This window comes from Punica granatum, chromosome 5, assembly GCF_007655135.1.
Source record: "Punica granatum isolate Tunisia-2019 chromosome 5, ASM765513v2, whole genome shotgun sequence".
Lineage (NCBI taxonomy): Eukaryota > Viridiplantae > Streptophyta > Magnoliopsida > Myrtales > Lythraceae > Punica > Punica granatum.
The window spans coordinates 590,372-617,453 of record NC_045131.1 but is presented as its reverse complement, the minus strand read 5'-3'; the positions used below and the strand labels follow the sequence as shown (position 1 = coordinate 617,453).

The window sequence follows — 27,082 nt, the reverse complement described above, 5'->3', positions numbered from 1 at the left end:
TGGATGATGGGAATACCTAGATAACGCCCCACAGAAATCGCCGCAGAGAAAGAACAAACCTACAATAGCTGGTTTCTTTCCATAGTAGGAACCGTGCGGGAGAAAAATACCAGAGATTTAGTAGCACTGAGTCGTTGCACTGATGCACTACAAAAGCGGTCCAAAACATTCCCAATAACCCTCATTTGTTGAACAAATGCTTTTGAGAAAATAAGTAGATCATCCGCAAACATAAGATGTGAAATCACTAGACCAAATCGACCCACTCTCATCGGAATTCAGCAGTTTTCTCCAACAGCATCATTAATTAGATGAGCTAACTGTTCAAGACAAAGGACAAATATGTATGGCGATAAAGGACAGCCTTGCCTTATACCATGATCCATAGCGAAAGAATCAGTAGGTGAATCATTCCATAAGACCTGCATTCTTGGTGTGGTCATGCACTCCATGATCACCCTCCTCAAATTAGGGGGTAGACTGGCTTTAATTAGAGTGTCTGCTATGAAGGTCCAGCTCAGCCGGTCACATGCCTTCTCCAGATCGATTTTAATCGACATAAATTTTTTGTCATCCTGAAGCCTACTCATTGAGTGGACGAGCTCTTGGGCAATAACAATGTTATCTTGGATGTGCCTACCTGGTACAAAGCTGACCTGATTAGGCGAAACCAACTCTGCCATGTGAATCCGAAGTCTATTAGCCACCAATTTGGTCACCATCTTGTAGGATACATTACAAAGGCTAATCGGACGAAAGTTATGAGCTGTTTCCGGTAGCTCAACCTTAGGAATCAATGCAATAAGCGTGTTATTGACGGGCGAAATAGACACCTTACCCTCAAACACATCTCAGATGAATGTATAAACAGAGGGTCCAACCGTCTCCCAATTATGCCGGTAGAAAATAGACTGGAATCCATCTGGCCTCGGTGCTTTATGAGGCTTCACATCAAATAACGCCCTGCGAATCTCAGCCAACGAAACAAGACTAACCAAATTGCTGCTGCAATCTAGGGAAATCCATTTGACAAGATGGAGACATCACCATTATCTGAGGATGAGTACAAAGCTTGAAAATGATTTAACAACCATGTTCATCAACCTCTCTGCATCCATGACCCAATCACCATTATCATCCTTAAGTGCTGTAATCATGATTCTCTTCCTTTTAATTATCGTCTGTGTGGGAAAATACTCATGCTTTGTTTGGTTTGAGAGTTTATTTTTAACTATACTTCACTTATCTTCAATTCAACAATACAATTATTATTTTTCATTTTTTCTTCAATTTTTTTAATAATTCAATTCAATTTTTTATTTTTTATATTAAATTTTTTTTAACTATTCATCACTTTTTTCACAATCATTACTTTCTCTCAACTATTCATTATTTTTTCATACATTTTATCATAATTCAACAATCATTACAACTTAATTAAATATATATGTAAAGTTAGAATAGAGCTGAACTTAACTCAACTCTAATCTCAAACAAGGCATTAGTATTCCGATCACCCATTGGATCCATTCGCTCCGTGACTTTTGAAACCAAAATATCTCCTCTTGTGCCAAAGTTTCCTCCAACTCATCGGTGAGACGAGCTTCCAGTCGTCGAAGAAATCAGAAAGGCCGTTCATGTAAGGCCCTTTGTATCCCTGCTAAACGAGCCAATAAACTTGCTTTGCGATGGTGTATGTTGCCAAAGACATCTTTGTTCCATTGCAGAACAGCGTCCGGAAAAATGGCCAGGTTCGCTGGAAGATTCATACTAGACGCCCATATAGACTCAAGCAATCGAGGGAAATCTGAAAGGGAATGCCAGGCAGCTAGAAAACGAAAAGGTCGCTGCACTCTACGAGTATCGCCAAAGCCCAAAGTGTTCAGAAGTAGTGGATGATGGTCAGATTTGATTCGAGCCAACACCTTAATTGCAGCCTCCGGGAAGGCCGTCCACTAAGCTGCATTACAGCCGGCTCGATCAAGGCGTTCGAAAACGCGTTCACGTCCAGTGAATTGACGATCCTGCCACGTGAAGCGTGGACCACAGCTGCCCATGTCCATCAAACCGCACGTCTCAAGAGCTGCCCGAAAACGGAGTGCACGTGTTGGATTGAAGGGAGCTCCACCTTGTTTCTCCGTAGGATCCACAATTTCATTAAAGTCTCCAATGATGAACCAAGGACCAACTATCTGTGAGGCGAGTGATTCAAGAAACCCCCATAATTCACGTCGACGAACCTCATTAGGACTTTTCGTATACCGCGGTCAGAAACCAACAATTTTGTCCAATCCCAACTTTCAATTGAATGGCCTGCTCATGCCATTGTAATTCGACTAAATGAACTCTATCCGAACACCAGAAAATCCAGATTCCACTAGAAAACCCCCGAGCTTCCACACGGATGTGAGAGAAACTGCGTAACCTCCTGCATATTCTATCGGCAGTAGACCCGCTAATACGCGGTTCTACGACAATGAATATCTCAGGTTGCTCGGAACGGATAAATGCCTTAGCATCTCGAACAAACCTTCTATCACCGGCACCTCGATAGTTACAACTTATAAGACGCATAAATAATAGGCAAAGAGAAAAGAAGAATGCACTATGCGTGCATATCCGGCATCTGGATATCCCCTCCATCGGCACCCGAAACCAGTAGCTTAGGACCATCCAATTGTGATTCTGGGATAATCTCCTCAACACTCCAACATGAGACCCGTGCTCCATCCACAAGCATCCCATCAACCATAGAATTAATGTTATCACTACTCCGCAGGTCCGGGGTCAGGACTAATGAAAATGGACACCGGGTTGAGCAGAGCATCACTCATATCCCCCTTCCATACCAAGAACTTCATGCTGCAGCTCTGTGGCATTCATCAAGGGAGGGTGGACATCAGTGGCTTTCGGTGGGATCGGGGACGCATTCTGTGAAAGCAATCCAACACCCACCCACAGCTTGGTTTCTCCACTTCTGTGTGTTCTTGTCCGGCATAGTAGAGGCCAAACAACCCTCACTTACCTTCGTTTGGACCGGGCCCCTTGCAGGCCTATGAACATCGATGGCGACCTTGTGGATCGAGCCATGAGGAGGCCTTCCACCAGTGAAAGACCTCTCCGCAGCACGTTCAATTCTTCCGCCCGTTACAGTATTCGATGGCTCCTTGCTAAGAAACCGTCTTCTGGCCAAGCACATCACCTCCACGGTCATCCATCTCCATCTCAGAACCCTTGTCCCCATCATTCTCCAGTCGCTTTTTCGAAGGAGGAGGATCGTCCTTCTCTGGATTGGAGAGAGAGAGAGAGAGACAGTTTCCTTCCATTACCCTTCAGTAAAAAAAAAATTTCAAACCAAATTTAAAAAAATTCACCTCTATTCCCCATGAGATAGCCCGTAACTGATATACAGGCCAGGACCAGCCCCGTATCTCTCTGGCCTCAGCCAGTATCTCTCGGGGCCTCAGCCCATCTGGTTGAAAGGTAACTACCTTAACTTGTTATGGCCATATCCTCATAACTCGTCAGGTCAGATGACTAAAGCAGAAACTTCACCAACTTGACAATAACAAGTTCAACCATTTACCTGAGCCATGCTTTACACCTTGACATGGTTAGGGAAAGATCATCAATAGATAGATTATCTGATTTGACTAGGTCAACCGAAAATCTGCCGTCTTCTACAAGACCATTTATATGAGGTGCGAAAGGTTATGGCAGAAAAACTGTTGAGCATTATTTGATGAGGTCAAAACATTTAACAGATTCGACAAGAATCGTCATATAGAATCTCTTCTACACATTCAATTAAGTGAGCCTGTGCTCATTATACAAATGGTACGAAAAATGGGTGCATCAGAAAGATGCAAAAGCGTGTCAATTCAACAGAAGCAAATGAACAGAAAGATCTGTAAAGAATCTGTGCACTCTAACTCCACGAAGGCAACAAGAGTCTTCAACCAACCGAGATCAATCTGAAACAAAAACATCCGAGATTTGTCACTGCAACAGATTAACTTCTGCAACTGCAACATGAGAGCAACATGAGAGCAACTGAGATTTTCCTCTTTAGATGAAAGATGCGAATTTTCTGGACAGAGAACATACCTCACGATAAGATGACAAGTCCAAGGTACATTGCTCCAGCAAGAAATATGAACGAGATCATCCCCCTTCATTCCAATGAACATGAGACAAGGGAAGTCAGCAACACAAGACTCAGTGATATTTCCCCTTCAATTCTTGTAGGCAGGAGGGAAACAGAAGCTCACCAGATAACTCCCCATGCAACACCATTACAAGGGCAGGGACAAACCTCCGCAAACTTCTCGGCGTCACTTGAGTGGACTCTTCGAGAAATCAAATCATCATAGATATCTGATCCATTCGTATGAATATGATGAGTTATGTTCTACTATTGTGTCAACTTACAAATTTTACTTGAGGCAATGTGTTTGATCATACCATAAACTGAGAACAAGCTGTTCATAACACCTGCAGTCCACCAAACAAGATATAAAAATTCCGAGAATGGTTTTAGTAAGTAATAAATCTCAAGATTAGGCAGAATAAAAATATCTATATTTACCAATAAATAGGATGACATAGCGAAGGATTCGGACTTTTGTTGTTTCTTGCAGAACCCAGACTACTCCAATGAAAATAATGAATCCTGAGATGGTTCAGTTCCAATGAGCAGCTTCTTCACACTACAAGCTAACAATATTATCCCCCATAGAGGTTTGTAGGAAGTACTTACCAATGCAAAGACCCCTTAGCGTCCACTACAAGAATGAGAGGAAAAACAAGTAATACTTTTATTTAGCCAAGAGCAGCTGCATAAACAAATAAGGATTGTTCAATACTAGCTGTCTATCTTACATTTTTCGCAATAAAGAGCACGACAATTAGTGCCAGAATGAAACAACCAGCAGCAATTCTTGCAGAGAGAATGTTCGTCGAGGCAAGTATCAGAGCCATTCCCCAGAACGATGAACCAAGATCTGATAAGAAACGAAATCTCCGCTGTGAACCTTTTATGGATGAGTAAACTTTATATCGCACAAATAATCAATTTCTTTTTCCTCTCTTTTTCAGGGAAGTAGATGAAATTATTTTGTAAAGAAGGGCATTAATTACATCCTGCAGGTAAGATCACCCAGTATATTCCACCACGAGTCCGTGTCACGCCACCTTCATCTGCATGAACTTGGATTCCCTCAACCTGAATTACGCAGGGCAAGAAACATGATATGGCAAAATTATTAAGCTGCCGAAGCATTGTGAACGCTATGCAGTTGCTTTGCTTATCGACATAGTGAACCGAACTACCTAGTCATCTTCCCTCTTGGTAACTCCCTCTATAGCTCAACAAGCAGTTCGATATATCAGGTAGAAAACTAGATGACATTCTAAATTTGGCCAGAAGTAAATAAAGCAGCCAACCAATAACCGAGTATGTCCTGAAATAGGCAGTGATATATCCGAAGAAGTAGAGATATTTACATCACCACAGGTGAGTTTACACGCAATAGCATGGCTTGCCTCGTGCAGGAACACAGTGATAAGCTTGAAAGGGGTCAGCAGAAAAGTTCTCCATAGCTACAAAGAAACCATCAAATACCAGACAATGAGCAAAGCACTACCACTTACACAAGAAATCATGAACCGAAAATTCCAAAAAAGGCGCTCCTTTTGAAAAACCCAAATCGGAGAGCCAATCATTCGATGGCTTAACTGTTCTGTTCCCTCAGTTTCTCCTTTTGAACCACAATTCCATCAAGAATGGATGGGCAGTAAGTAAGAAGAGGAGGAAAAAAGGAGGGTAAAGAAAGAATTTAAGCTTACCAGGAGGATAACAACAGTGAATACGCCAATGCACGTCAAGAACACGACTTGATCGTGCTTGCAGCAGTTCTTGAGCTCCCAGTTTGGCATTATTCTCCTCTCTCTCTCTCTCTCTCTCTCTCTCTCTCTCTGTATTCTCTATCTCTGCTCTCTGCTCTGAGCTCAATTCGAAGTAAAGCTATGGCTATGGGGGTTACAGGGATCAATTGATGATTGAATTGATCAGGTCAAAATCGCGAAACACGAAAGAAGATTCATCAGAGTAGCTTTATTCTTTCACGACACGACAGAAGGACTTGGATTGGTTGATGAGGTTGGTGTTTTATCTGGGTCCCCTTCTTTCTCTATGCTGGTTGGTTCTTGAATTCCGTATGAAACGTCAACTGTTGGCCAATCGGTTTCCCAATGGGAAAGAACACTGTCTAACCCAATGTCAGCTCGGTCAACCATTTCCATTTTGTTGACCAAAACTAAACAGAGTTTTTTTTCTTTTTTTCTTTTGCCATCTCTCTCTGCTTCTCTGTGATTACTCTCTTCTTTTTCTTTTTTTTTTGCCATCTCTGTGATTAATCATTGAAAAGCATTTTACTGTTGATTCAAACCCTATAATTTCTGTTCCATTCTCAGTGGGGATGGACATTGATATATAAGTCCATCAACGGGGAAATCCTATTCTATGGCAACATTATAACATTTTCCCAAGGTGAAAGAGGTGGGCACGACTCATGAGTTGGGCCACCTGCCACTTGCAGCCCAGCAAATTCTTCCTGTTGGATTCAAACAGGCACCCCTCCTAAACATGCAAGAACCATGAGGCAGGCAGGCAGGCCGGCCGGCCCAATACAGCTTTCATGATGTACTTCGTTTATGTTCCTCGTTCAATTCGTTATTCGAGAAGTTCCCGAACCACGGCATATCGACATCATTCAGCCTAAACCATGCCGTGGAAATGGGAAAATGAAGAACACCCAAACATTATTTGCATTATTTGAGTGAAACTTCCAGTTCGGCCACTCACCCATATGCTAACTGTAGGATTTTCACATGAGATTGATCGAGAATAAATAATAACACTACGACTTTCATGAGATAGATCTAGAATAAAAGAGGCCCTTGAGCCAACTCTCGGCTATCAACCAATTTCAAAAATATTCACTCGATTCTTCTTATAATTTCCTCCCTCGCCCTCACTAACTCGAGCCTCTGGGGACCGGGACTAACCAACACGCACAAGTTGTTTAAGTGGGTCCTAAGGAGACTGAAACAACATGAAACTCAATCTCCATACTCTTTATAGGATTTAACGATCTATCCGAGCACATCCTCAAAAACCAAAGAGACCAAGACAAAATTAATCAATGAAAACAACCCATCTCCAAATCGATCACCAAAGTGGCCATGCCATGCCTCGGCCACTCTTCCATATCATTTATTTTTCGAAAATATCAAGCAAATACCATTCTCCCATTATCATTTAGTTTAGTCATGCTTTCAACATAAAAATAAGTCACTAAGGTCAAGCCAAACCATCACAAATTGAATCGACAAATAATCACCTTAGATCCAACTTCAAGCTATGGAAGTCGAGTGAAATAACTTTGGATAAATCTAATAATCATCATATGACTCAGCCCCTACCCAAACACGACTTCAAAACTCGAAACTAAGGTAGAGCCACCTCAATTATTTGAAGAATCATACCATAACTCAATCAAATACCCAAACTCAAATTCTAGTCATCGAAAAGAACCTATGATACATCCAATTGAACATAGAATTAGTCTACAACTCAGCTCACATCATAAACATGGCCTCAAGCTATCAAGATTGAGTAAATCAACCCAAAAATCGAATATAGGGACACTGATCTACTCAGCTAAGCACGAACAAGCAAGCTATAGATGAGTATGATCGTGAAGCTCGAATCTGTGTAGGAGTTACAAACTATAGATGAGTTTGATCGGGGTTATGAAGTTGCCGAGCCGAGGACTTCGCTGGCCAGGACATGGTGTTGTTGTTGTCGTCTTGTTACTCAGAGGAAGAGCCTAGCTTGGCAGAGTAGAACTCAGCGGCGCTGCAAGGGAGAGAGATGAAGACGGAACCAAACAGGAATAAGAAGAGAGAAATGAGAGAGACTCACAGAGATGCTCCGGTCAAGCTTGATAGCACCGGGAATGAGGTGATGTGGAGTCCGAGACCGAGCTGGTGGAGGGAAGAGGAGGAGCTGTGAAGCTTGACTTAGTGGGAGAAGTTGAGAGGGAAGAAAAGGAGACGTGCCATCATTGCTTCAATATTAGGGCCATCATTGCTTCAATATTAGGGAAGGGGCTCGTCAGATCTAGGAGACTGCCGAGGCTCGATCTGCTATCCCTTCTCCATTCTTCCCTTGTCCCTTTTATAGTAGGTTGCTCTATTAATATTTTTTAAATTTCGAAAATTAAAGGTACCCGTTGAAATTTGAAAAGGGCATTGTCGAAAGCAGTCAAACTCTACACATGATATTACAGTCGACAGGTGACAAGTTTTTACTACAAGTGTTCTTCCGACATCTTCTTGCAGTCGAGCTACCCCAGGACACAACAATCAACCGTTCATCGGTGTATTCTAGTTCATCGATATCGTACTCTTATTTTTTTACCTTTATAAGACGTCACGAGTCATGGATACGACGTCTCGTCGTATTTTAATTCATATGCGTCGTACTATTGTCTTTTTTTCCTTATATAACGCTTCAAGTTTCGAGTACAACACATTGTCGTAATTTAGTTCACTCGCGTTGTACTCTTGTCTTTTTCCTTTGTACAATGATCACAGTCTCGTATACGGCGCCTCGTTATATTTTGTTCATTCGCGTCATAGTCTTGTTGTTTTCCCTTATACGACATCCCGAGTCTCGTATGCAACGCCTTGTTGTATTTTAGTTTTTCAGCGTCGTACTCTTGTTTTTTTCATTGTACGACGCTTTTTCGTATTTCAGTTCATTCGCGTCGTACTCTTATCTTTTTTTCCTTGTACGACGCCTCGTCATATTTCAGTTCATCCGCATCGTACTCGTATTTTTTCTATGTACGACAACCCGAGTCTTGTGTACGACATCTTGTTATATTTTAGTTCATCCGCGTCGTACTCTTATCTTTTTTCTACGTACGACGCCTCATCGTATTTCAGTCAATCCGTGTCGTACTCTTGTCTTTTTCCCTTGTACAACGCCTGAGTCTTGTGTGCAACTTCTCGTCGTATTTCAATTCACCTCCGTGGTATTCTTGTCTTTTTCCCTTGTACAACGCCCGAGTCTCGTGTACGACGTCTCGTCGTATTTCAATTCACCCGCTTGATACTCTTGTCTTTTTCTCTTATACAAACCCCCGAGTCTCATGTATGATGTCTCGTCGCATTTCAATTCATTTGCATCATGCTCTTGTCTTTTTCCCTTATATGATATCCTGGAATCTCTTGTATGATGCCTCGTTATATTTTAGTTCATGCACGTCGTACTCTTATCTTTTTCCCTTGTACGACGACTTGAGTATCGTATACGACGCCTCATCGTATTTCAATTCATCTGCATTGTACTCTTATCCTTTTTTAAATGTACGACAACGAGTCTCATATACAATGCCTCGTCGTATTTCAATTAATCCACGTCGTAATCCGATTTAAAATTTTTTGGCAAATATTTTTTGGGGCAAGGTGGGGTTTTCATTGGGGGTGGGACGCACAACTTCGCATGCTTTTTTTTCTTTAGTGGGACCTACCTTTTGTGAGAGGGGTGGGCTCCACCTACCTTAGAAAAAAAGAAGAAGTTACCCGCCAAACCCTCAGGTAACATAATAGAACAAAAATTGACTGAAATTTCAGTCAACTGGTCCTAGGAACCACCTTTCAAATAGCAAACATTGTTGTTGCCTTGCCTTAGAGCTGCCCTTGTACGAAATTGTTTGATTCTCCAGTCCAGTCCAGTCCTCCTCAAACCGACGATACTGTTGGCCACTGGCCGGCCTTTCCTTTCAAAATCCCCTTCCTAGTCCTAGTCCTAGTCGTCTTCCCCAAGAAACAAACGTCCTTTCATTTCATCTCTTCTCAATTCTCTCTCCCTCCCCTCTCTGTTCTGCTTCAGATAAGATTTTCTTCTTATATCACCAAAACAGCTTTCCCCCTGAGCTGAGCCTGCATTTGATCAATCCCCATGGAGATCCTGACAGAGAGTTCAACCATCAGCCCTAGGATTTCCTTCTCCCACGACCTCACCTTGTACGATGTCGTGCCTGTGGAGCAGCCCCACTTCAAGCCTGATTCACACTCCGCGCTCAACCCGGGCTTCGAGTTCGACCTCGGCAACCCCCAGAGTTTCGACCACGAGTCTTGCTCTGTGGCGGACGAGCTCTTCTCCCAAGGGAAGATTCTCCCCACAGAGATCAAGAAGAAGACCACCACCACGTCTTCAACGGCTCCAATCCTTAAAAGGGGAGGAGGAGGAGGAGGAGGAGGAGGAGGAGGAGAAGAGCAAGTACGCCGCGTGACTTCTCTGCAGTTTTCAGCTGCAGGAAGGGAGCCGAGCATGAAGCAGAATCCGAAACTGAGCGGTGAACCTGAGAAGCAGCAGAGCTCGAATTCGAAGTCGTTCTGGCGGTTCAAGAGGAGTAGCAGTTTGAACTGTGGGAGTGGATATGGGAGGAAGCTGTGTCCCCTGCCGCTCCTGTCGAGGAGCAACTCGACCGGGTCCACGGAAGTGCCATTGACAAAGGAAGGCCATCCTTATTATCAGAAACAGCAGCAGCAGCTGCTGCCAAGTAATTGTTCTCAAAAGCACCCTCCTCCTGCTCCTCCGCCACCACCACCACCACCTCCTGCATCGAAGCCGCTTCAAGCTCGGTTATCCAATGGTTATAACCAGAGTCAGCGGCCTCCGCTGAGGAGGAGCGGTGTTACCTCTTCTTACAATGGGAGTACCAATACCATGAGGGTCAATCCAGCTTTGAATGTGCACTCGGGGAATCTGTTTGGGTTAGGTTCCATCATTTTCAATGGGAAGGATAAGAACAGGAGGAAGTGATTGTTCTTGTTCCTGATCCTCTGCTGTTTGCTTGTCGCTGTGGATAACATCATGCATGCAGTAATGCAGTCTCTGAAATTGAATTATATTTCATTGTGTTTAATTATGTTTATGATCATATGGTTGAATTATATGTTGTTGACATTGCCAATTCATCTTATTATATAGACTCACTTCAATATTTCTTATGATATAAGATTTGCAGCTATGGAAGAAGAGAAGAGATTATGGAAAAAGTGCTTTAGAGTTAGTATAGTACTAGTAGTAGTAATGGGTAAATTTTGATGAAGAAGACAAAAGGGATAGAGTTATCAAAAGTTGGGATGGGGGGCCATCCATTTGCAATACATATAATTGAGGGTCACATGCTGTTTTGTTTTGTTTGGACTTTGGAGAGACTAAAGACTAACTACTGACAGGTACCAACACTGCTATAAATGGCTGTCCCAAAATGCTGTTCCTCTTTCCTCGAAACAATACATATATATACATATATATATACCCTACACAAACACTGTCCCAACCGAGAATTGAATTCAAAATCCTTGATCCGAATGATAGCGTGTAATCTATAAACATTGGGCGCTGAAGAGCAAAATATAAAATTGAAGCTTGCGGTGGCAATAGAAAGAAATCTAATCAAAATAATTCGAGCAGCCTACCCATCAGGAGGCAGGATAGGAATGATGGAATACCATTATACCAGTGACGGGTGACCTGACCTGACCAATGACCTGACCTTGTTAGTTTGCTTATATATATTATATGTATTTTGTATATATGTTACTGAATCTTCGAGTCCCGGAAGCCAAATCTTTTGGTGTCGGGTGTGTGGGCCCACCCGGAGAGCTAGAAACGTTGTTTGGGCAGACTCGTGAGTTGAGCCATGCCATTTTAACGATGGAATCAAAACATCAAATAGGCCCGAGGCTCTCGGTACTGAGCCCACATTCACATCAAAATGACATGCAAGGAAAGGGAGGAGTTAGCCCAAAATCTGTCTCTTCCGTTTCCTCCCGTCCTGCTCTTGCCAGGCTGCCCCTTCTCTGTGTAATATCGTAATTGTGATCCTAGGGGCTAGCTTTAGGATTTCCCACTATCCTTTTGGACCTTGATATGTTGTTACAAGATCTTCAATTTTGGAAGTGTTAGAATTACTATCTTTGCAAAGAGAGCACCCCTTTATGAAGAAGACTGTTAGCTTTCGTTGTATTACTATATATGTTGGGCGTTTAACATGAAACTATTTGACATTCGCGGTTGTAATAGGAAGATCAAGGTACATCACATCCGATATAAGCAAACACACAACAACCTGTTCATCAAAAAATCAAGGCAGGCTGTAATTTTTCAGGCTCTATATATTTTGCTGAATGTCATTTTTATTTTGGGTAGTAGTGGCGGCAATGTTTCTAAAGCAGCTTCTCCACCACAGATTCAAGCTTCACATTAGGCCCCTCCCCATGTAAGGCCAGAAATATTTGATACGACACGATTACACGACACGGAGTTAAACGGGTTTGGGTTGGGTATTTTTGATATTCGAGTTAAACGGGTCCAACCCGTTTAGACACGATTAATAAACGTGTCTTAGCGGGTTGAACCCGTGTAACCCGATTATACACGATTAAACTTGTTTATTTAACCGTATTTAATCGTGTTACTGTAATCGTGTAACCCATTAATCCGTGTATCTAACTGAATTTACGAAAATATCCTTAGGTTAACCCTAATTTCGAAATTTCCATTGGCAGTAGCCGCAGTACCCGATTTCAACTTTCAATCTTTCACACGCCCCCCTTCATCCTTCATCTTCACAAGTCGAAGTCGATTTCCCTCCTGCTTCCACGGTTCCACCCGATTTCCTTCGAAATTTGGATCCTTGAGTTGAATTCTTGCAGATCCAGCCTCCACCTGAGTCAAGGACGACTTCGATCGTCTTCACAGTCCAGTCAAAGATCTCTCGTCTTCGTTGCCTTTTGGCCGGAGGAGAACCTCACTGGAAGTATCCTTCCCCTTCCGTCGTCGGAGCTTCGATTGGATCTCGATCGGACACGGTTTCCACTCTGATCCTCTCCGTCACATTCCTCATCATCAACATACTCCTCTTCGCATCCACCTTCTAGTATCAGGTATGCTTGCTGATTCTCGTCACTGTTTCTGTTGCCGGAGAGGAATTAGGTGAGGCGGCTTGGAGGAGAACTCGGTTGGAAGATATTTTTACTTGGCTACTAGCTATTTCTTCCTCTTGAGGAAATTATATGAGACTAGTTCCGATGAGTTCGTCTTCCAAAGTTCAACATTCTTTGAGTTCATCTTCCAAAGTTCAACATTGCTTTTGTGTTCCTTTTTGTCCGTTCAGTTTATGATTGTGTTTAGTAACACCTAACTGTTTGACAGCTCAAAATATCTTTCTAGTATTGTCTCTCTCTCCCTCCCTTCCTCTTTCCTCATGCATTATGAAACTTGTGCATCTGTTGAACCCATATGTAAATCTTCGGGGGCTTAATCCTGTGAGAATGCTATAAGCATCTACATTGTACTATTGAAAAGATTTTGTTGACTTATCTGCTGAAAAGAGAACGGTTTGTCCCTGATATTGAGCATTTATGTATTCAGATACTGAGTGTCCAGTTGTTATATCCAGATGTACAAGAGCGAGAGCAACGGTGAAGGTGAGAGGCGTGATTCAATTGACATCTCCTGGAGGAAACTGACGTTCCATACGATGAAGAGGAAAAAGTGTCGGATGAAGAGTCTAAAGGAGAATCAGAAGACAGTTCATTTTTTAGTCTCGTTCATTACAGCTTTTCATTTGATGTCGTAAGCAAGACAGTTCATTTACTGGGTTGAATTTATGAACTGATGAATTCATTTTTGAGTCTCGTTCTTTGACATTGATGGCGGAACTCCTTAATGATTAAGTTGCCAGTGGAATTGTCAATGAACATGTCGTGTTTGCATAATTCCGGAACTAATTGTATTGGTAAGATCTGAATTGTATTGTTTGAAATTTTGTTGAGCTTGCAGTGCAACTGTGCAATGCATGGAGGAAATAAACGGATAAACGGGTCGTATAACGTGTTCGGGTAACCGGATTGAACGGGTAAATGGGTCGTGTAAACGTGTCCGGGTAAATGGGTTTATCGGATAAACGGGTCGTGTAAACGTATACGGGTAATCGGGTTTATCGGATAAACGGGTCGTGTAAACGTATCCGGGTAGCGGTTATAATCGTGTCGTGTATTCGTGTACCTATTATGACACGTTTCGATAAACGGGTTTAAACGTGTCGTGTACGGGTTGACACGAATATAACCATGTCGTGTACGGGTTTCCAAAACCTAACCCGTTTAATAATCGTGTCGTATACGGGTTATGACTTCGATAATACGAACCCGTTTAGACACGACACGATACGAATTGCCGGCCCTATCCCATGCCCATGGTTTTCTTGACATGACCCTACATGAAGCAGCCCTTACACATACAATTGGAGGGAGCAACCTAGTTCACTCTCTCTTGTTGCCTTGCCTATATATCATATGTACTAACTAGTTCGCTCGAATTCGGGCCCAACCAACCATGTGATGGTTTTGTTTTTTCACCCTTCGAAATTAAAAATAACTAGAGATTTTTGTTTTTTTCCATAAGCTAACCGATAAGTCTCCATTGCCATGTTAGGTGCAATGAGCATGTTCGGCCGAGCGTCCACTAGAAACGAGCCTTCGATTAGGTTATCAAGCTTCCTTAGGTAGAATACAATAATTCACTCGAACTTATGTGCCCCCAAAATAGATAGGGGAAGGGACCATTTCTCCTTCTCGAGCCAAAAAATGAAATTACGAACATCATCGGATGCACTGCACTGCATGCACCCATCAAGACCCACAGACAGGTCGGTCACAATACGATGACAAGCTCTTCGACTGCTTTGCTTTCGCACTCCGTCGTTCTCCCTTCCGGCGCGCCGACCGAGGCTCCCGCTCTCGACTGCATGCAAAGTGACTTTCCTTCCTCGAGCTACCGTCTGTCTTACAGATAGCATATGGAAGGAGACAGCACAGACAATCTCTCTCTTCTATCTGTTCGTCAGTGCTTTCCCAAAATCTTTTTGGCCTCTTCTGTTTCTCCTCTTCAATTCATTCATGAGCTTTTCCATGCAATCGGAAACTTTTTAGCAGCATCTTTCAGCATCTCCCTTGTACAGTAGCGTTTCGGCTTTGCGTGGAGTGCTGTATAAAGCTGTAGCCTTTAGGTTAGGAGAGACTAGAGAGAGAGAGAGAGAGAGAGAGAGAGAGGGGAAGAATCGAAGAAGACAGATGAAAGGTGCCCCATTCTTTCAGCCCTCTCCCTCAGTTGTCGCTTTTCATCTCAGGCTTTTTTTCGGTATTATTATCAGGGTTTGCTCTTGCTCTTGCATCTCGGCAGGGTGACCGGAGTCGCTTTTGACTGCGAATTCCTGCGATAGGGTACGGATTATCCGCCTGATCGCTCCACATCAGTTCTACTTTCATGGATTGACGAGATGAGTGAGTGATCAACGGTGAAAATGCTGATCTGATCTGACTCTTTCAGTGCTGTAATCGTGTTAACAATGTACGGACACTCGCGATCTTATCATGGGTTTAATGGCTGATGGAGAGAGAGTGAGAGATGATATGTACTTGAACTGGTTTTATATGATGGATGGAGTAAATGCAATTGCTTCCGGAGGTCGAGGAAGATCTTACGGACATTAATGTATGTGGCGGGAGTACTGAGTGGACTGCTTGAAGTTCAGGTGGTTGTTGATGGGGTTGGACGAGATGAATGATTCAGTCTGTGAGAGTGAAACGGCCTCTTGTACGGCCATCACTGAGAAGCGGCAGGAACACAGAACTGGAGGCTGCACCGGCATCCTCTTCCGCCTCTTCGACTGGAACCGAAGGTTCGCCAAGAAGAAGCTCTTCTCCCGGAAGCTGCTCACTCCTGCAGGTAACCTTGTCACGGCTTTGCTTGCTTCCTCCCCTCCTTCACTGGTTTCTTTCTCACTCATTCTCTCAAGAATACCGTAAAGCTTGAATTTTTATGTTCTTGTTCGCTCTTCTTGCAGCCTATCAAGCAAAACAGGCCGCAAAGAAGTTCAAAGGAGATGAGAAGATGCCCATGGGCAAGCTCCAACTGGTACTGCCTTCGCTTTCACTTTCTTAACGACTGTTTGCCTTTCTTCTTCTTCTTCTTCTTCTTCTTCTTTTCTTGGCCGGCGACTTTTTGCCTTTCATGTAGCTCTTTTTGGGACTCACTGATAAACATAGTACTGCTCTGTCATTGCACTACAGATAGCTGACGAGAATAAAGGAGGCTTCCCCAAATTGAAGAAGAACTCAAAGGGTACTGAACTAGTACAGAAGCAAGAAATGCGAGCCCCTTGCTTGGTTGCGAGGTTGATGGGTCTCGAGTTCATGCCGGCCGTGCATCGGGATAAAAACAAAAAACCATCACTGGGTGTACCTCGCAATGATCGGAGACATGAATCTGTGGTCGTGGATACCAGTGAGGAGGGTGAAAGAGAAGGTTTGCATTTGGAAAAGGGGCAGCTAAAGCATGAAAACAGACCTCAGAAGCTTCAGAAGACAGGGCTGTCCAATAGGCAAGCTCTGACTCGATTTGCACATGAAGGAATGCAATTTAAGGGTGTCCTATCGAGAAACAGGAAGCATCATCATTCCAAGCTTGCAGCACCAGTGAAGAGTCCAAGGGTGTCTTCTGCGAGGAATGTCTCTAGGGTATCTCGTTCTCGGCTAATTGATGCTGCCACCAAGATACTAGAACCAGGATTGGTGGCTAAAAATAAATACAGACACTCCCTCGGCTTTCCCAGCGACGCAACTTGTTCCGCCCCAGACAAGGTCATGCTAGTTGGATCCCAAGTTTGCCCAGCAGACAGGGCTAACCAATCTGATTATAATACAGCTTCAGCTAAGCTCTTTGCTGGACACGCGGCTTGCAGGAACTGTGGCTATCTGCTGGAAAATGCAGACTTAAGACCAAATGTAGCTGCGAGGTTATCAGAATGTGCTGCCTCTACCTCAGATTTTGTTGATGCTCCTAATCATTCAGGAGTGACTCAACAACGGCCATCTCTGGGCCCTGGCGAGCAAGAGAAGAAAGTATCTTGCATGGCAAGTCAACAGAATTCAGTGTCGTTAGCTGCACGACTGAGGAATGATACAATGGAGCACAGAGTGTTGCTCCAGAATGGAATCTCAGTTTCGCAAAATACTCAGGAACATCGTGGACAAAGTGACAGTAATCTACATGACAAATCGCCGTCCACTGCCTTGAAGAATGGGACCATGAAAGAGAGGTGGCTTTCATCTGCAGAAGAGAGAATGCCAACACTGGCAAAAGTCAGTAATTTTCACAAGAAAAGAATTGCATCTGCTGCAGATTATGTTGATGGGACAAAAGGTTTTGTTGGCATCAATAGTAGGCCAACTGGCCAGATTGATAGGATGGTGTCAGCTGTACCGGAGACCTCCAATGCTGATGCTTATGTCGCCAAAATAGGGCGAGCCAACTCTTCATCTCAGCTGAGGACCCCAGGGCAGAAGAGGAGATTCATAGAAGCGCAATGCCTTGTTGAAAATCCAAGCTTTGTCAGCTCCACATCAAGGACTCAAAGGAATCTAGAAGGCCCTCTATTGACAGGGAAAGAGAAGGGTCTTGTGGTTCACTGCTATAATGATGCCTTAATCGAAAGAAGATCACAAAACCGAGCAAAAAGTGTTCCAGTAAATCGGAAGAACGTCAATTGTGCTATATCTTTAGCATCTAATTCATCCTCAACGCACATGGGTGAATTTTTCCGTATCCCTAATGCTGCGGATTCATTTTCCAATTGCAGATGTATCTCAAGCAATTTGATTGATCCTTCAGGTAAACAATATTTGATCTTTACTGGCATGTTATTTAGCAACCACAACTGTATAGGACACGTTTACATAGACTATGAGGCAATGAATTTATTAACTGGCTTGGCAGTATTTGTCCGTGAACGTGACATTGAAATTATCTGAATGCTTTCCCCATGTTTAAATTGAATTCTTGGAGTCTATTCTAATGGTTTATCTACGATTTACAGTACCCAGGGTGCACCAAGATTTTGCAAACAAAACTTATGATCACCCACGACCTTTTGGATCCGGAAAATTGAACCAACGGGAAGGGCTTCACAGGAATACAGTAACTAATCTCTATGCCCGTACAACCAAAGATTTTTGCAATTTTGGTGTTGCTAGGGCATCAAGGTACAAGCTAAGCCATGCCCAAATGGTTGCCAAGGACGTCAAACTGCTCTTTCCAGATGCGAATTCATTCAACACATGCTGTGAGATGGATTTCGGAGTTATCCGTCTTCTCCTTAACAAACTGGAGAGGAGTGCCAGTTCTTCTTTGTCGAGTATTACTGCATTCATGGGTTCTGATACTGAAAATAGTCGAAATCAGTTCAGGGAATTTCTGCTGAACTGCTTGTTAGAATGTCTGGACTCGAGGTTCTTTTGCCATGATAAATGCAGCCCATGGAAAAAACTGCCATTATCTATGGATTTGGAGACGTGGATCCAAGATGTCGAGGGTGAAATCAGAAGCTGGGCTGGTCTATCAAGCATGAGCATCGATGAGATAATAGAATGGGAGATGGGTAATTTCTCTGAGAAATGGACAAATTTCCGAAACGAGGCGCTGGAGAATGGTATTGCAATTGATGGCTACATATTTAAAAGTTTAATGGAAGAACTTATCGAAGACCTTCATGGTGCAAGCAAGCTGAAATATTCCATCTAGCTAGGTTTCAAAGTGACCCGAGTACTTTTTGTTGTTCCTTTTTTGTTGTTAAGGCCAACTTTATTGTACAAAGAGACGGCTGCTTCTTCAAGCTGTAAATTTAAGTTACATCCATTTGCCTTTGAGAAATTTAAGTCGCTGCTCTTTTTATCTTTTTGTCAAGATGCAATTCGATATATCAAATGCGCTCGGATCATGTTCAACTGAGAAGAATTTGAATTCCACTTCAATAAAGGAGTAGCTGAATACGAAACCGGAACAGGCGGAAGCCAATCTTTGATACCCCGAAAGCTCGAGACTGTATATTATTAACCTCACTCTGAACCTATCTCAAAAGCTGAATACGAAAGAAGGATGAAAGAAAAAGCAAATCCATTATGAACACTCCGGTCGATTGACCTTCGAGAAAAAAAAAAAAGAAAAGAAAACGAACGGTCCACCTGTTTCCTATAGTTCTCGTGGATCGTCAGAACCTCACAGCAGTAAAATCAAGCCTTATGTAAAAACCCGAATTCATTCAAATTGGTCTAGACCCGAGAACAGTCCTTCTAGTCCCTCGGAGGCTCCTCCCTCCAATCCTATCTCGGCCAATGGAAGCGGCTGCCGCGGAAGACAATCCCTTCAGTTCCTCAGCACATGCATAGCTTTTTCTCACCATCATCCCACCTTGCTTCTTCTCACCCGCGTTCGCAGACTTGGATCCCCTGGCGCTCGAACCGACAGCGGTGCCCTTGGGCCTATTCTTGGACGGGGGAGGAGTCATTTCAAGCAGCGGAGGGAGAGCATTCATCGGCTTCCTGTTCTCTTTCCTGATAACGGAGGAGAAATCCGGCACCGACTGGGTCAAGATGGACAACCCCTTCCGACCGCCACTGACCGAACTTCCCTGAAACTTGACCTGTTTCCTGGGCGGGGTTTGCATGGTGTCGCGAATGTCGGGTTCTGGCGGCCTCATGTGCTTCCTTCTCAGCTTCGCTTCTCGCAGCTCTGCGTATTCCGTGTATCTGGGCCCTCTCTCCATGAAAAAGTAGGCATCCGTGACGGGTCTGAGGCTGAGAGGGATGATGGGCTGATCATCGGAGCGAGAGTTCTCGGAGATGAGGACAGAAGCTGGGTCGAGGGCGTGGAAGAGGGATTGGAGGGCATCCCTTCCTTGCAGAGAGCCATTGATCTCTGCCATTGTCGATTGGAATTGAGGAAGGGATACTGTGTCTGTTGCTCTGCTTTTCCTATCCGTCGGGAGTAAAATCTTGTTGGGGGTAAACTTTCTTTTTGTGTAGGATATTGAACAGATCGAGTTGGCCAACGGTCTAATTCCAATCCTGTAGGCTCAAGGTAGAGCAGAAAGAGAAGATAGATAGAGAGAGAGAGAGAGAGAGAGAGAGTCTTACTCTGTTTTGCTTTCAACGGTCCGATTGAGGCGGCGGGTCCCTCCCCTTGAAAAAAGAAATGCACTGTTTGAAAAGAAGTCGGAGTGGATGATGACCGTTGGATCTAGTTTTCGGTTCTTCTCCTGATCTGGAGCTGGTTCTTGTTCTTTTTTAATAAAAGGGAGGTAACGGAATGATATATATTTTCATTTATTGATTTAGAGGTTTTAGATTTAATATTAGTGAGATTATTCGTATTATTTATTAATTATTTAAAATTTCTCTTAAAGTTGAATTTAATTTTCGACTCTTCTCAGAATAGTTGTTCTTGCTCTTTTTTTAGTCCAATAATAAACTTGTGGTTTAAAAAAGGATATAGCTCAATCATGCAGCTCTCACTTATTAACTCGCAGACTCAATACTAGTGAGACTATTCGCGCCTTTTATTAGTTATTTAAGATTTCTCTTTCATTATACTAAAAAAAAGAGTGCAATTTGATACAAATACGCCCAATAATTCAGTAATTGTAATTTACAAGATGGAATAAAAACTGCAATTTTAGTCCTCCAGTACAAGAAAATTTTGTAATCAAATGTGATATATCATGTGGTGATGTCACAAGACCTTCTCCTCCGGTGCAATTTTTTGGACCGTGCAATCACTTTATCCTTCGGTCCAGTTTATTCGGGTTTCAGGCTTTCAGCTTGTAGTTTCGAAACATTATGTAACGTGCTCATAACATGGGATGACAAAAGCAAAAACGACGCCTCTAGCTGCAACTGTCTATACATGACAGAACCTCTTTGTTTCATCATTCTCTACATCAGCACTGAGCGATATGGAAAAATATGTCAAACTTTGTGATACTTGTATCTCTGGCCCAAATTAAATCTTCTGATACTTTTATCAAATCCATGGAGCACCAGGGTCCTTACAGCTGCAGCTCCTTGGACCAATGCTGCATTGATCTGTCCACGCAATCCAGAAACGATAAAAAGACAATCATAGCAATTTCCAGCATTTAAAGTCATTCTGCATATGCGCACATGAACTTGGCTTACGCACAAAGATCTTTCAGATGTTTCACTTGTACAGATGATGTTAAAAAGAATGGTTCGATTCATTTATATGAGGAGTACATATTCAAGGAAGAATTAGTCGACATAATCTTGAATCGCCTGTGCCATAGATTGAATGAAACATGAGCAGTAAATCAACTATGACTTCACCGAACACGACTCAGGGTGTCCTTGACGACTAAAATCATGAGCTGACTTTCCACTCGAAAACTGTGTAAATGATAATATATGTACCTGTTCTCGCTCTACTGAGCTGAACTTCTGCAGAAGGATAATATATGTACCTGTTCTCGCTCTACTGAGCTGAACTTCTGCAGAAGGAAAGCTTTCATATCCATATTGCCCGGTGGATTTCCAATTCCTGCAAAATGCATAAAATTTACAGCAACCAAGAAATCAGATGCATTTAGATTTATAGAAGAAGCTAAGAAAATAGTGCGCAGAGAATCGAAACAACACTCAATTACCTATGCATAAACGAGGAAATTCGCGACGGCCATCTAAATGACCCACAACGCTCCTCACACTGCGATGAATGGAATCAGTTATCAGCAACAGTCACTTCTCATTGTCTTCTCTCATAAACGCGGGGAAGGTTTAAGATGACAAACAGTTACCCATTGTGATGCCCATGTCCTCCTTTTGGCTGGAGCTTCATAACACCATTGGGTAAGCTCATCTCATCATAAATCTGCAAGATTTTAGATAGGCCATATCTAAATTCGTCAAATTGCTATCCTTACAATAGAAGCATAAACTATTCATTATTTCATAATTACAGCAAGAGTGAAAATGCATATGCACATACCAGTAAAATATGTCGTAGGGGCACTTGGTAATATAATGCGAGTGGCGCAACCTTAAGAATGATGAAGAAAGGTCAGAACTCAGATACATGTGCTGCATTTGCACAAGAGCACGACCATCAAACAAAATATATTACAGGAACTAACCGATTCCCCGCTGAAATTTATGTATGCCTGAGGCTTGGCCAATACAATTGGTACCTCTCCAATAGAACCTGCACTGATAACACCAAACGGCGATATAACTAATCTAGCTGAACACTGAACTAAAGCCGCATTTCTACGATGAAGTTCAAAGCAACAAGTAATCCAATAAGCACTGCACACCAATTTATTTGAGCATTAAACAGAACTCCACTTTCAGTTGTTAAGTCATACGCACATTTTCCGTGTATGGTACAGTATGTATATGTTTTGGCCAATAAACAATGTGCTGGTGGTAGCATCTTGCTGAAAGGGAAAAGCACCACAGAAACTACCTATGCCAATTAAGGCCTTTGACTGGATTGTGTTCATTGGAACACCCTCTGCTTGAGATATTTGATCAATCATTTCAAACCCAACCTATCAAAACAAAGTCCTCAGACCATTCAGGACACAAGCAAATTGCTTGAAAGAAAAAATATATCAAACAAGGGACTATGTTCCGCGAGTGAAATTACATTATGCCTAGTGCCATGGTACTTATTTCCAGGGTTACCCAATCCGACAATTAGCCAAGGAGTGTACTCCACTTTAAGTCTTTCCTCATCATTTGGCGCGGAAGCATATATTCGAATCCTAATGGGAGCTGAGCGAATTTTCCTAAGGCAGGGATGCTGAAATTGAAGTCTTCTCGGACATGATATGCTCAAGTTAGTGGCAGAAACTGCATTCAACATCTACCTGCGTGCAAGAATACCAAATTTACTTAGTTTAGAGATCCTAACTTGAGCTCAATAGCCTCTGAAAGGAGGAAAACATTGGACTCAACTCCCAGGACCAAAACCGAGACACGGCCGGCACATAATATTCATTGAAAAGGAGTGACGCTATGTTTAGATTGAGGGATTGGAAGGAATCAGGAGGGGTGGGGAGGGGTTGGATTCTTTAACCCATGTTTGGGTATTTATTTTAAGGGGAGGGGAGGGACTAGGAGGGATTAGTTATCCCTCCAAACCCCACATTTTAATTGATGTGAAAAGACTAGTTTATCTATCCCTCTCCAGTAATCTTATAAAATGATAAGAACAAAAAAATACTTTCATCGAAATAACACCTTCCCATCTCACCATTTTAATTTTCTATCCAAACATGGAATGGCCTATTTTATCCCACCCTTCCCCACCCACATTATAATTTTTTCTATCCATGTTATTCATTATACTTCCCTTCCCCACCCCTCCTTATCCTTCCCTTCCCCTCCCCTTCCCTCCCCTCAACTCCTTTATGTCCAAACAAGCTGTGAAGGTGCAAAGAGAGCAGAGAATGGCAACATGATGGCTGAAGTAGAGATGGAAAAACTTCCGACACAGATATGTGAGCGTATGACAACAGCAAAGACCACTACTTTCAAGCAAGAACAGTGACTAAATTTGTCAGAAATACCGAACCTTCTGTGATTAAATTCAGCAGCCTCGGTTCGAAGAAGACTGGGCAAGCAGAGACGGAGACAGACAGAGGAGCGCAGCTCAGCTCAGCTGATGATGATTAAAGCTCAGATTTTTTCGGCCGCTGGTAAGCTATAAGGACTCCGTCCCTTTCGCCTTTCTTCCGCAGTTGATCTCTTCACAGCCCAGAAGAGAAACGAGGCTCTTGGGCTTGTAGACAAAATAATAATGATGGGTCCTGCCCGCTGCATATTGGGCTTGTTATTCATTTCCCCGTTAATAATGGATGTTGATGGTTACATATTTTTATTGATAGGTTGATTGGTTACATTATGACATATATAGGTAACCATCATATATGTACTGGACTATATGATACATATATGTATGTATGTATGTATGTATGATGGTTGCATATATCATATAGTCCAGTGAACTACCTTTGAACTTTGATATGCAACCTTTTTTTTCTCGCCAAATGATTTCTTGGCTCGTTTAAATCTAGTTCTCTTTAATTGTTACTGTTACGACAAAGGTCGAGAAGAATATAATGAACTGCGAGAGGATTCAAATATATATAATGCGTGTGCTTTAAGATCAGTCTCTATCAGTAGAATAATCAACATGAATTCTTATTCGATGAGGATGCACATACACAAAGAAGCTACAGCATCGCTAATTAATGGGTTGATCTTACATTTATGGCACATCTCGTCTCGAGAGTTAAAAAAGAGAAATAAATATTCGATGAGTATTAGCCTCTTGGCCATATAACTTCCAATCAAAATGCTTGAAAGTGAATAATTGGCTTCGTAATGGGTCCATAGGTTCCACTTATAAATATTTTCATTGATTATTACTTATTATCTGTGAATGAGTAATACTCATTGAATATTTTTCAATAAAAGAGAGAAGGGTGCATGGAATTTGCGGTGGCTCCGTCGTCTCAGTGATTTGAATTCTTAAAAACATTTTGATGCAACAATAATCGACTTTGTAGAGCCGTGTAACTCCAAATCCACCAAACTTACGAGTGGATCGGGTTAAACATTAACCAAAGAAGGACAAAAATAAGATCATCATCAATGAAAAAAATCACGACCATGAAGCACCAGGCCCGAGACCCAGTTGCAAGTCCAAGCCCATACCCTTCTCTAAGACCTGCCTTCCCTGCCCACCACCACCACCACCATTAGTACCATCTCCTCCGGCCAAGCTTCTGAGAGCCGGAAAGCTCCCACCGCGCGCCTGCAGCCCATGGGCCAGCATGGCGGCCCCACTTTGTGGAAGGTACAGCTGCCACGGGGAGGCTGGGCCTGCACTGCCAGTTGCATGGGCATGGGCAATGAGGTGGGGCGGCGGCGTGAACGTTGCCACAAAGGGGTTGCAAGGGACGAGCGGTGGGGCCGGATTCCGACGCGCGGCCTGCATCTGGACGCGCTTGAGCAGCTGGCGCTCCTTCTTGTGGGCGTTCTGGTGGCCGCCGAGCGCCTGAGAGTTAGCGAACTCACGGCAGCAGTACTGGCACTCGAACTTGCGGCCGTCGGATGGGGACTTGGTCGGGGCATCTGAGCCGGTGTTGGTGCTGTCTACTTCTGTGAATTCCGATGAAGATGAGATATCGATGCCGAAGAGCTTTAGCGGCGGCTTCGACAACTGACTGCAGTCTATATCCGCCATTACTGGAGAGAGACAGAGAGGAGAGGCACGCTCAGGTTTGGTTTGGTTTGGTTTGGTTGGAGAGAGAGCACAAAATTGATGGGTAACGTTAAAAGTGGTGATCGATATGGCTTTCTTATTCTTATATACATATATATCTGTGTGTGTGTGTGTGTGTACTACTTAATATATATAAATGAAGTTGAAGTGTGTGGGGGTGCAGGGGGAGGTGCGTTCATCAATGAGACGTACGGGAGGAGATGGATGTGACTGAGAAAGACGCAAGAAATTAAGGAGTAAGAGAGTTTGGTCGGGAATATTTCTTGTTTTAGCGAAGCTTCTTAGTTTATATATACATCTTGGAGAAGCAAAGCATAGAAGTCAAATTAATACTCGTGCTATTCTAGCTAAAGTATCCTTCCAAAAGAAGGAATAAGTCTCTCCAAACCATATGGGAACTCTTGGAAGTATCCAACTATATATGTGATAATAATGTTAAGGTTTAATATAGTGATACTTTAATATCAAATTAATATGTTATAAATTCGATTCTCATTGTGGGACTTTTTAAACAAAATTATTTTCATTTTCTCTATCCGCTAAATCGTGAGTCTCTCTTATATATGATGGAAAACAGAAAAATTACGTGGCAAGACAACTATGATAATAAGTTTCAGTAGCTAGACCATTGTGGTTATACATGTGAAACTCCTTTTCTTTTTTCTTTTTTTCCTCCTTTCAGTGAAATAATGTGAAACTCTTTTAACACGCATTATAGTATTTGATGATATCTGAATTTTAAATTTGCCTTAATGAATTACGCCATATATACATAATGGATTCAATTGGATGATAAGGCAATGGTGGAATAAAATAATACACAAATTAAATTATAGTTTCGCCGAATAACATATCTACGACATTGAAAGAAATCAATAACAAACAGATACATAGCTTTAGGGAGAAGGGGGACCCCCATAATAGACAATAGAAGAGAAGAAAAGGGTGAAGTAGTCGTCGTCCGATAGATGTTGTTTCCGTCGCTAGCTATATGTATATGCTGCAGTCGGTGATCCCACGTAATTTTTGCTGGATTCGGCTGGTGTTCCATCTAATCACTATGCATTTAATTAATTTTTTTTTTGCTCGAAATTTAATTGATTATTTAATTCCTATATGATGATCTATCTGTATATGTACGCACGTAAAGGGATTGATGTAGGTAGCTATCGCTTACAAAAGTTAGACCTGTACTTAATTATCTCGAACTATTTTATAAAAACATGCGGCGGTATTAATTATCTCAAATTATTTTATTAACTTTCCCAATTGGATATATGTGCATACATATATAGTTTGTAGGGAAATTGCCCATATATATATATAGTTTGTAATATTATTGTATGTGTGCGTGTATATATAAATATAAATATAAATGTAGAATTCTATTAAGTACTGTGGAGAGACATTTCTTTTTACATGCGTGAAAGTGCTGTAAAAGCTCCGAGTTCAATGTATATCAACACATCATCATACTTATAATGTGTACCTTGTCTAATCAGTCTCACTCAAACACTTCTCAAAATGCACATGCAATTTTATATACTTCCGGAGAAGGGCAGTGTCAGCAACAGCAAAAACACTGGCCGGCTTCACCTAAAAAGAGAGAGTGGGTTGATAATACATGGCTGCGATTATTATTAGTTAAGGTGATCGATGGATGAAAGCTAGCTAATCAAGGGTCCACTTAACACATGAAGGACAACCGTGACTAATCTAATGAACTTGTCTATCGCTTGCTTGTTTGCGTGATTGATGGGGCTTCTTCCTTTTGTGGGGTTTTGTTTA

The 27,082-nt window shown here is 42.4% G+C and overlaps 6 protein-coding genes and 2 long non-coding RNA genes across 14 annotated transcripts; 4 read left to right on the top strand and 4 right to left on the bottom strand.

Annotated features, from left to right (window-relative positions):
- The first annotated feature begins 1,361 nt into the window (after positions 1-1,361).
- LOC116208593 lies at positions 1,362-2,316 on the top strand. Its single transcript, XR_004157098.1, has 2 exons — positions 1,362-1,639; positions 1,728-2,316. It is a non-coding gene; the product is annotated as an uncharacterized LOC116208593 (long non-coding RNA).
- A 1,398-nt stretch (positions 2,317-3,714) lies between these two features.
- Positions 3,715-6,332, bottom strand: LOC116208592. Of its 4 annotated transcripts, none has more exons than XM_031542120.1 (10): positions 5,848-6,312; positions 5,506-5,601; positions 5,140-5,224; positions 4,882-5,003; positions 4,760-4,784; positions 4,589-4,672; positions 4,465-4,494; positions 4,272-4,377; positions 4,108-4,172; positions 3,715-4,025 (listed from the first exon to the last, which is right to left on the bottom strand). In XM_031542120.1, exons 1-9 carry the CDS (start codon positions 5,935-5,937, stop codon positions 4,109-4,111), a joined length of 702 nt encoding a protein of 233 aa, XP_031397980.1. In that variant the 5' UTR covers positions 5,938-6,312; the 3' UTR covers positions 3,715-4,025; position 4,108. The 4 variants fall into 4 exon arrangements, with proteins under 4 accessions (XP_031397980.1, XP_031397979.1, XP_031397981.1 ...); XM_031542119.1 differs by having other exon boundaries at positions 3,715-3,974; positions 5,848-6,305; XM_031542121.1 differs by lacking the exon at positions 5,506-5,601 and having other exon boundaries at positions 3,715-3,974; positions 5,848-6,332.
- A 3,326-nt stretch (positions 6,333-9,658) lies between these two features.
- Positions 9,659-11,051, top strand: LOC116207037 (ubiquitin carboxyl-terminal hydrolase 51-like). Its single transcript, XM_031539890.1, has one exon. It carries the CDS (start codon positions 10,034-10,036, stop codon positions 10,898-10,900), a length of 867 nt encoding a protein of 288 aa, XP_031395750.1. The 5' UTR covers positions 9,659-10,033; the 3' UTR covers positions 10,901-11,051.
- Positions 11,052-12,376: 1,325 nt separating this feature from the next.
- LOC116209462 lies at positions 12,377-13,866 on the top strand. Its single transcript, XR_004157238.1, has 2 exons — positions 12,377-13,032; positions 13,548-13,866. It is a non-coding gene; the product is annotated as an uncharacterized LOC116209462 (long non-coding RNA).
- A 776-nt stretch (positions 13,867-14,642) lies between these two features.
- Positions 14,643-18,886, top strand: LOC116207584. 2 transcript variants are annotated; one of them, XM_031540592.1, is made up of 5 exons: positions 14,643-15,229; positions 15,332-15,877; positions 15,996-16,066; positions 16,222-17,821; positions 18,027-18,886. In XM_031540592.1, the coding sequence occupies exons 2-5, from the start codon at positions 15,694-15,696 to the stop codon at positions 18,728-18,730; spliced, it is 2,559 nt and encodes an 852-aa protein (XP_031396452.1). In that variant the 5' UTR covers positions 14,643-15,229; positions 15,332-15,693; the 3' UTR covers positions 18,731-18,886. The 2 variants fall into 2 exon arrangements, with proteins under 2 accessions (XP_031396452.1, XP_031396451.1); XM_031540591.1 differs by having other exon boundaries at positions 14,643-15,877.
- A 42-nt stretch (positions 18,887-18,928) lies between these two features.
- Positions 18,929-20,107, bottom strand: LOC116207586. The gene has a single exon (XM_031540597.1). It carries the CDS (start codon positions 19,908-19,910, stop codon positions 19,248-19,250), a length of 663 nt encoding a protein of 220 aa, XP_031396457.1. The 5' UTR covers positions 19,911-20,107; the 3' UTR covers positions 18,929-19,247.
- Positions 20,108-20,672: 565 nt separating this feature from the next.
- On the bottom strand, positions 20,673-23,759 carry LOC116207585 (chloroplastic group IIB intron splicing facilitator CRS2-B, chloroplastic-like). 3 transcript variants are annotated; one of them, XM_031540595.1, is made up of 9 exons: positions 23,579-23,759; positions 22,649-22,871; positions 22,369-22,550; positions 22,134-22,206; positions 21,989-22,039; positions 21,798-21,871; positions 21,648-21,706; positions 21,415-21,541; positions 20,673-21,069 (listed from the first exon to the last, which is right to left on the bottom strand). In XM_031540595.1, the coding sequence occupies exons 2-8, from the start codon at positions 22,865-22,867 to the stop codon at positions 21,426-21,428; spliced, it is 774 nt and encodes a 257-aa protein (XP_031396455.1). In that variant the 5' UTR covers positions 22,868-22,871; positions 23,579-23,759; the 3' UTR covers positions 20,673-21,069; positions 21,415-21,425. The 3 variants fall into 3 exon arrangements, with proteins under 3 accessions (XP_031396455.1, XP_031396454.1, XP_031396456.1); XM_031540594.1 differs by having other exon boundaries at positions 20,771-21,069; positions 21,465-21,541; positions 23,579-23,751; XM_031540596.1 differs by having other exon boundaries at positions 20,771-21,069; positions 21,465-21,541; positions 22,134-22,201; positions 22,466-22,550; positions 23,579-23,742.
- Positions 23,760-24,501: 742 nt separating this feature from the next.
- On the bottom strand, positions 24,502-25,532 carry LOC116207192 (zinc finger protein 6). Its single transcript, XM_031540076.1, has one exon. It carries the CDS (start codon positions 25,253-25,255, stop codon positions 24,671-24,673), a length of 585 nt encoding a protein of 194 aa, XP_031395936.1. The 5' UTR covers positions 25,256-25,532; the 3' UTR covers positions 24,502-24,670.
- Positions 25,533-27,082: the final 1,550 nt, after the last annotated feature.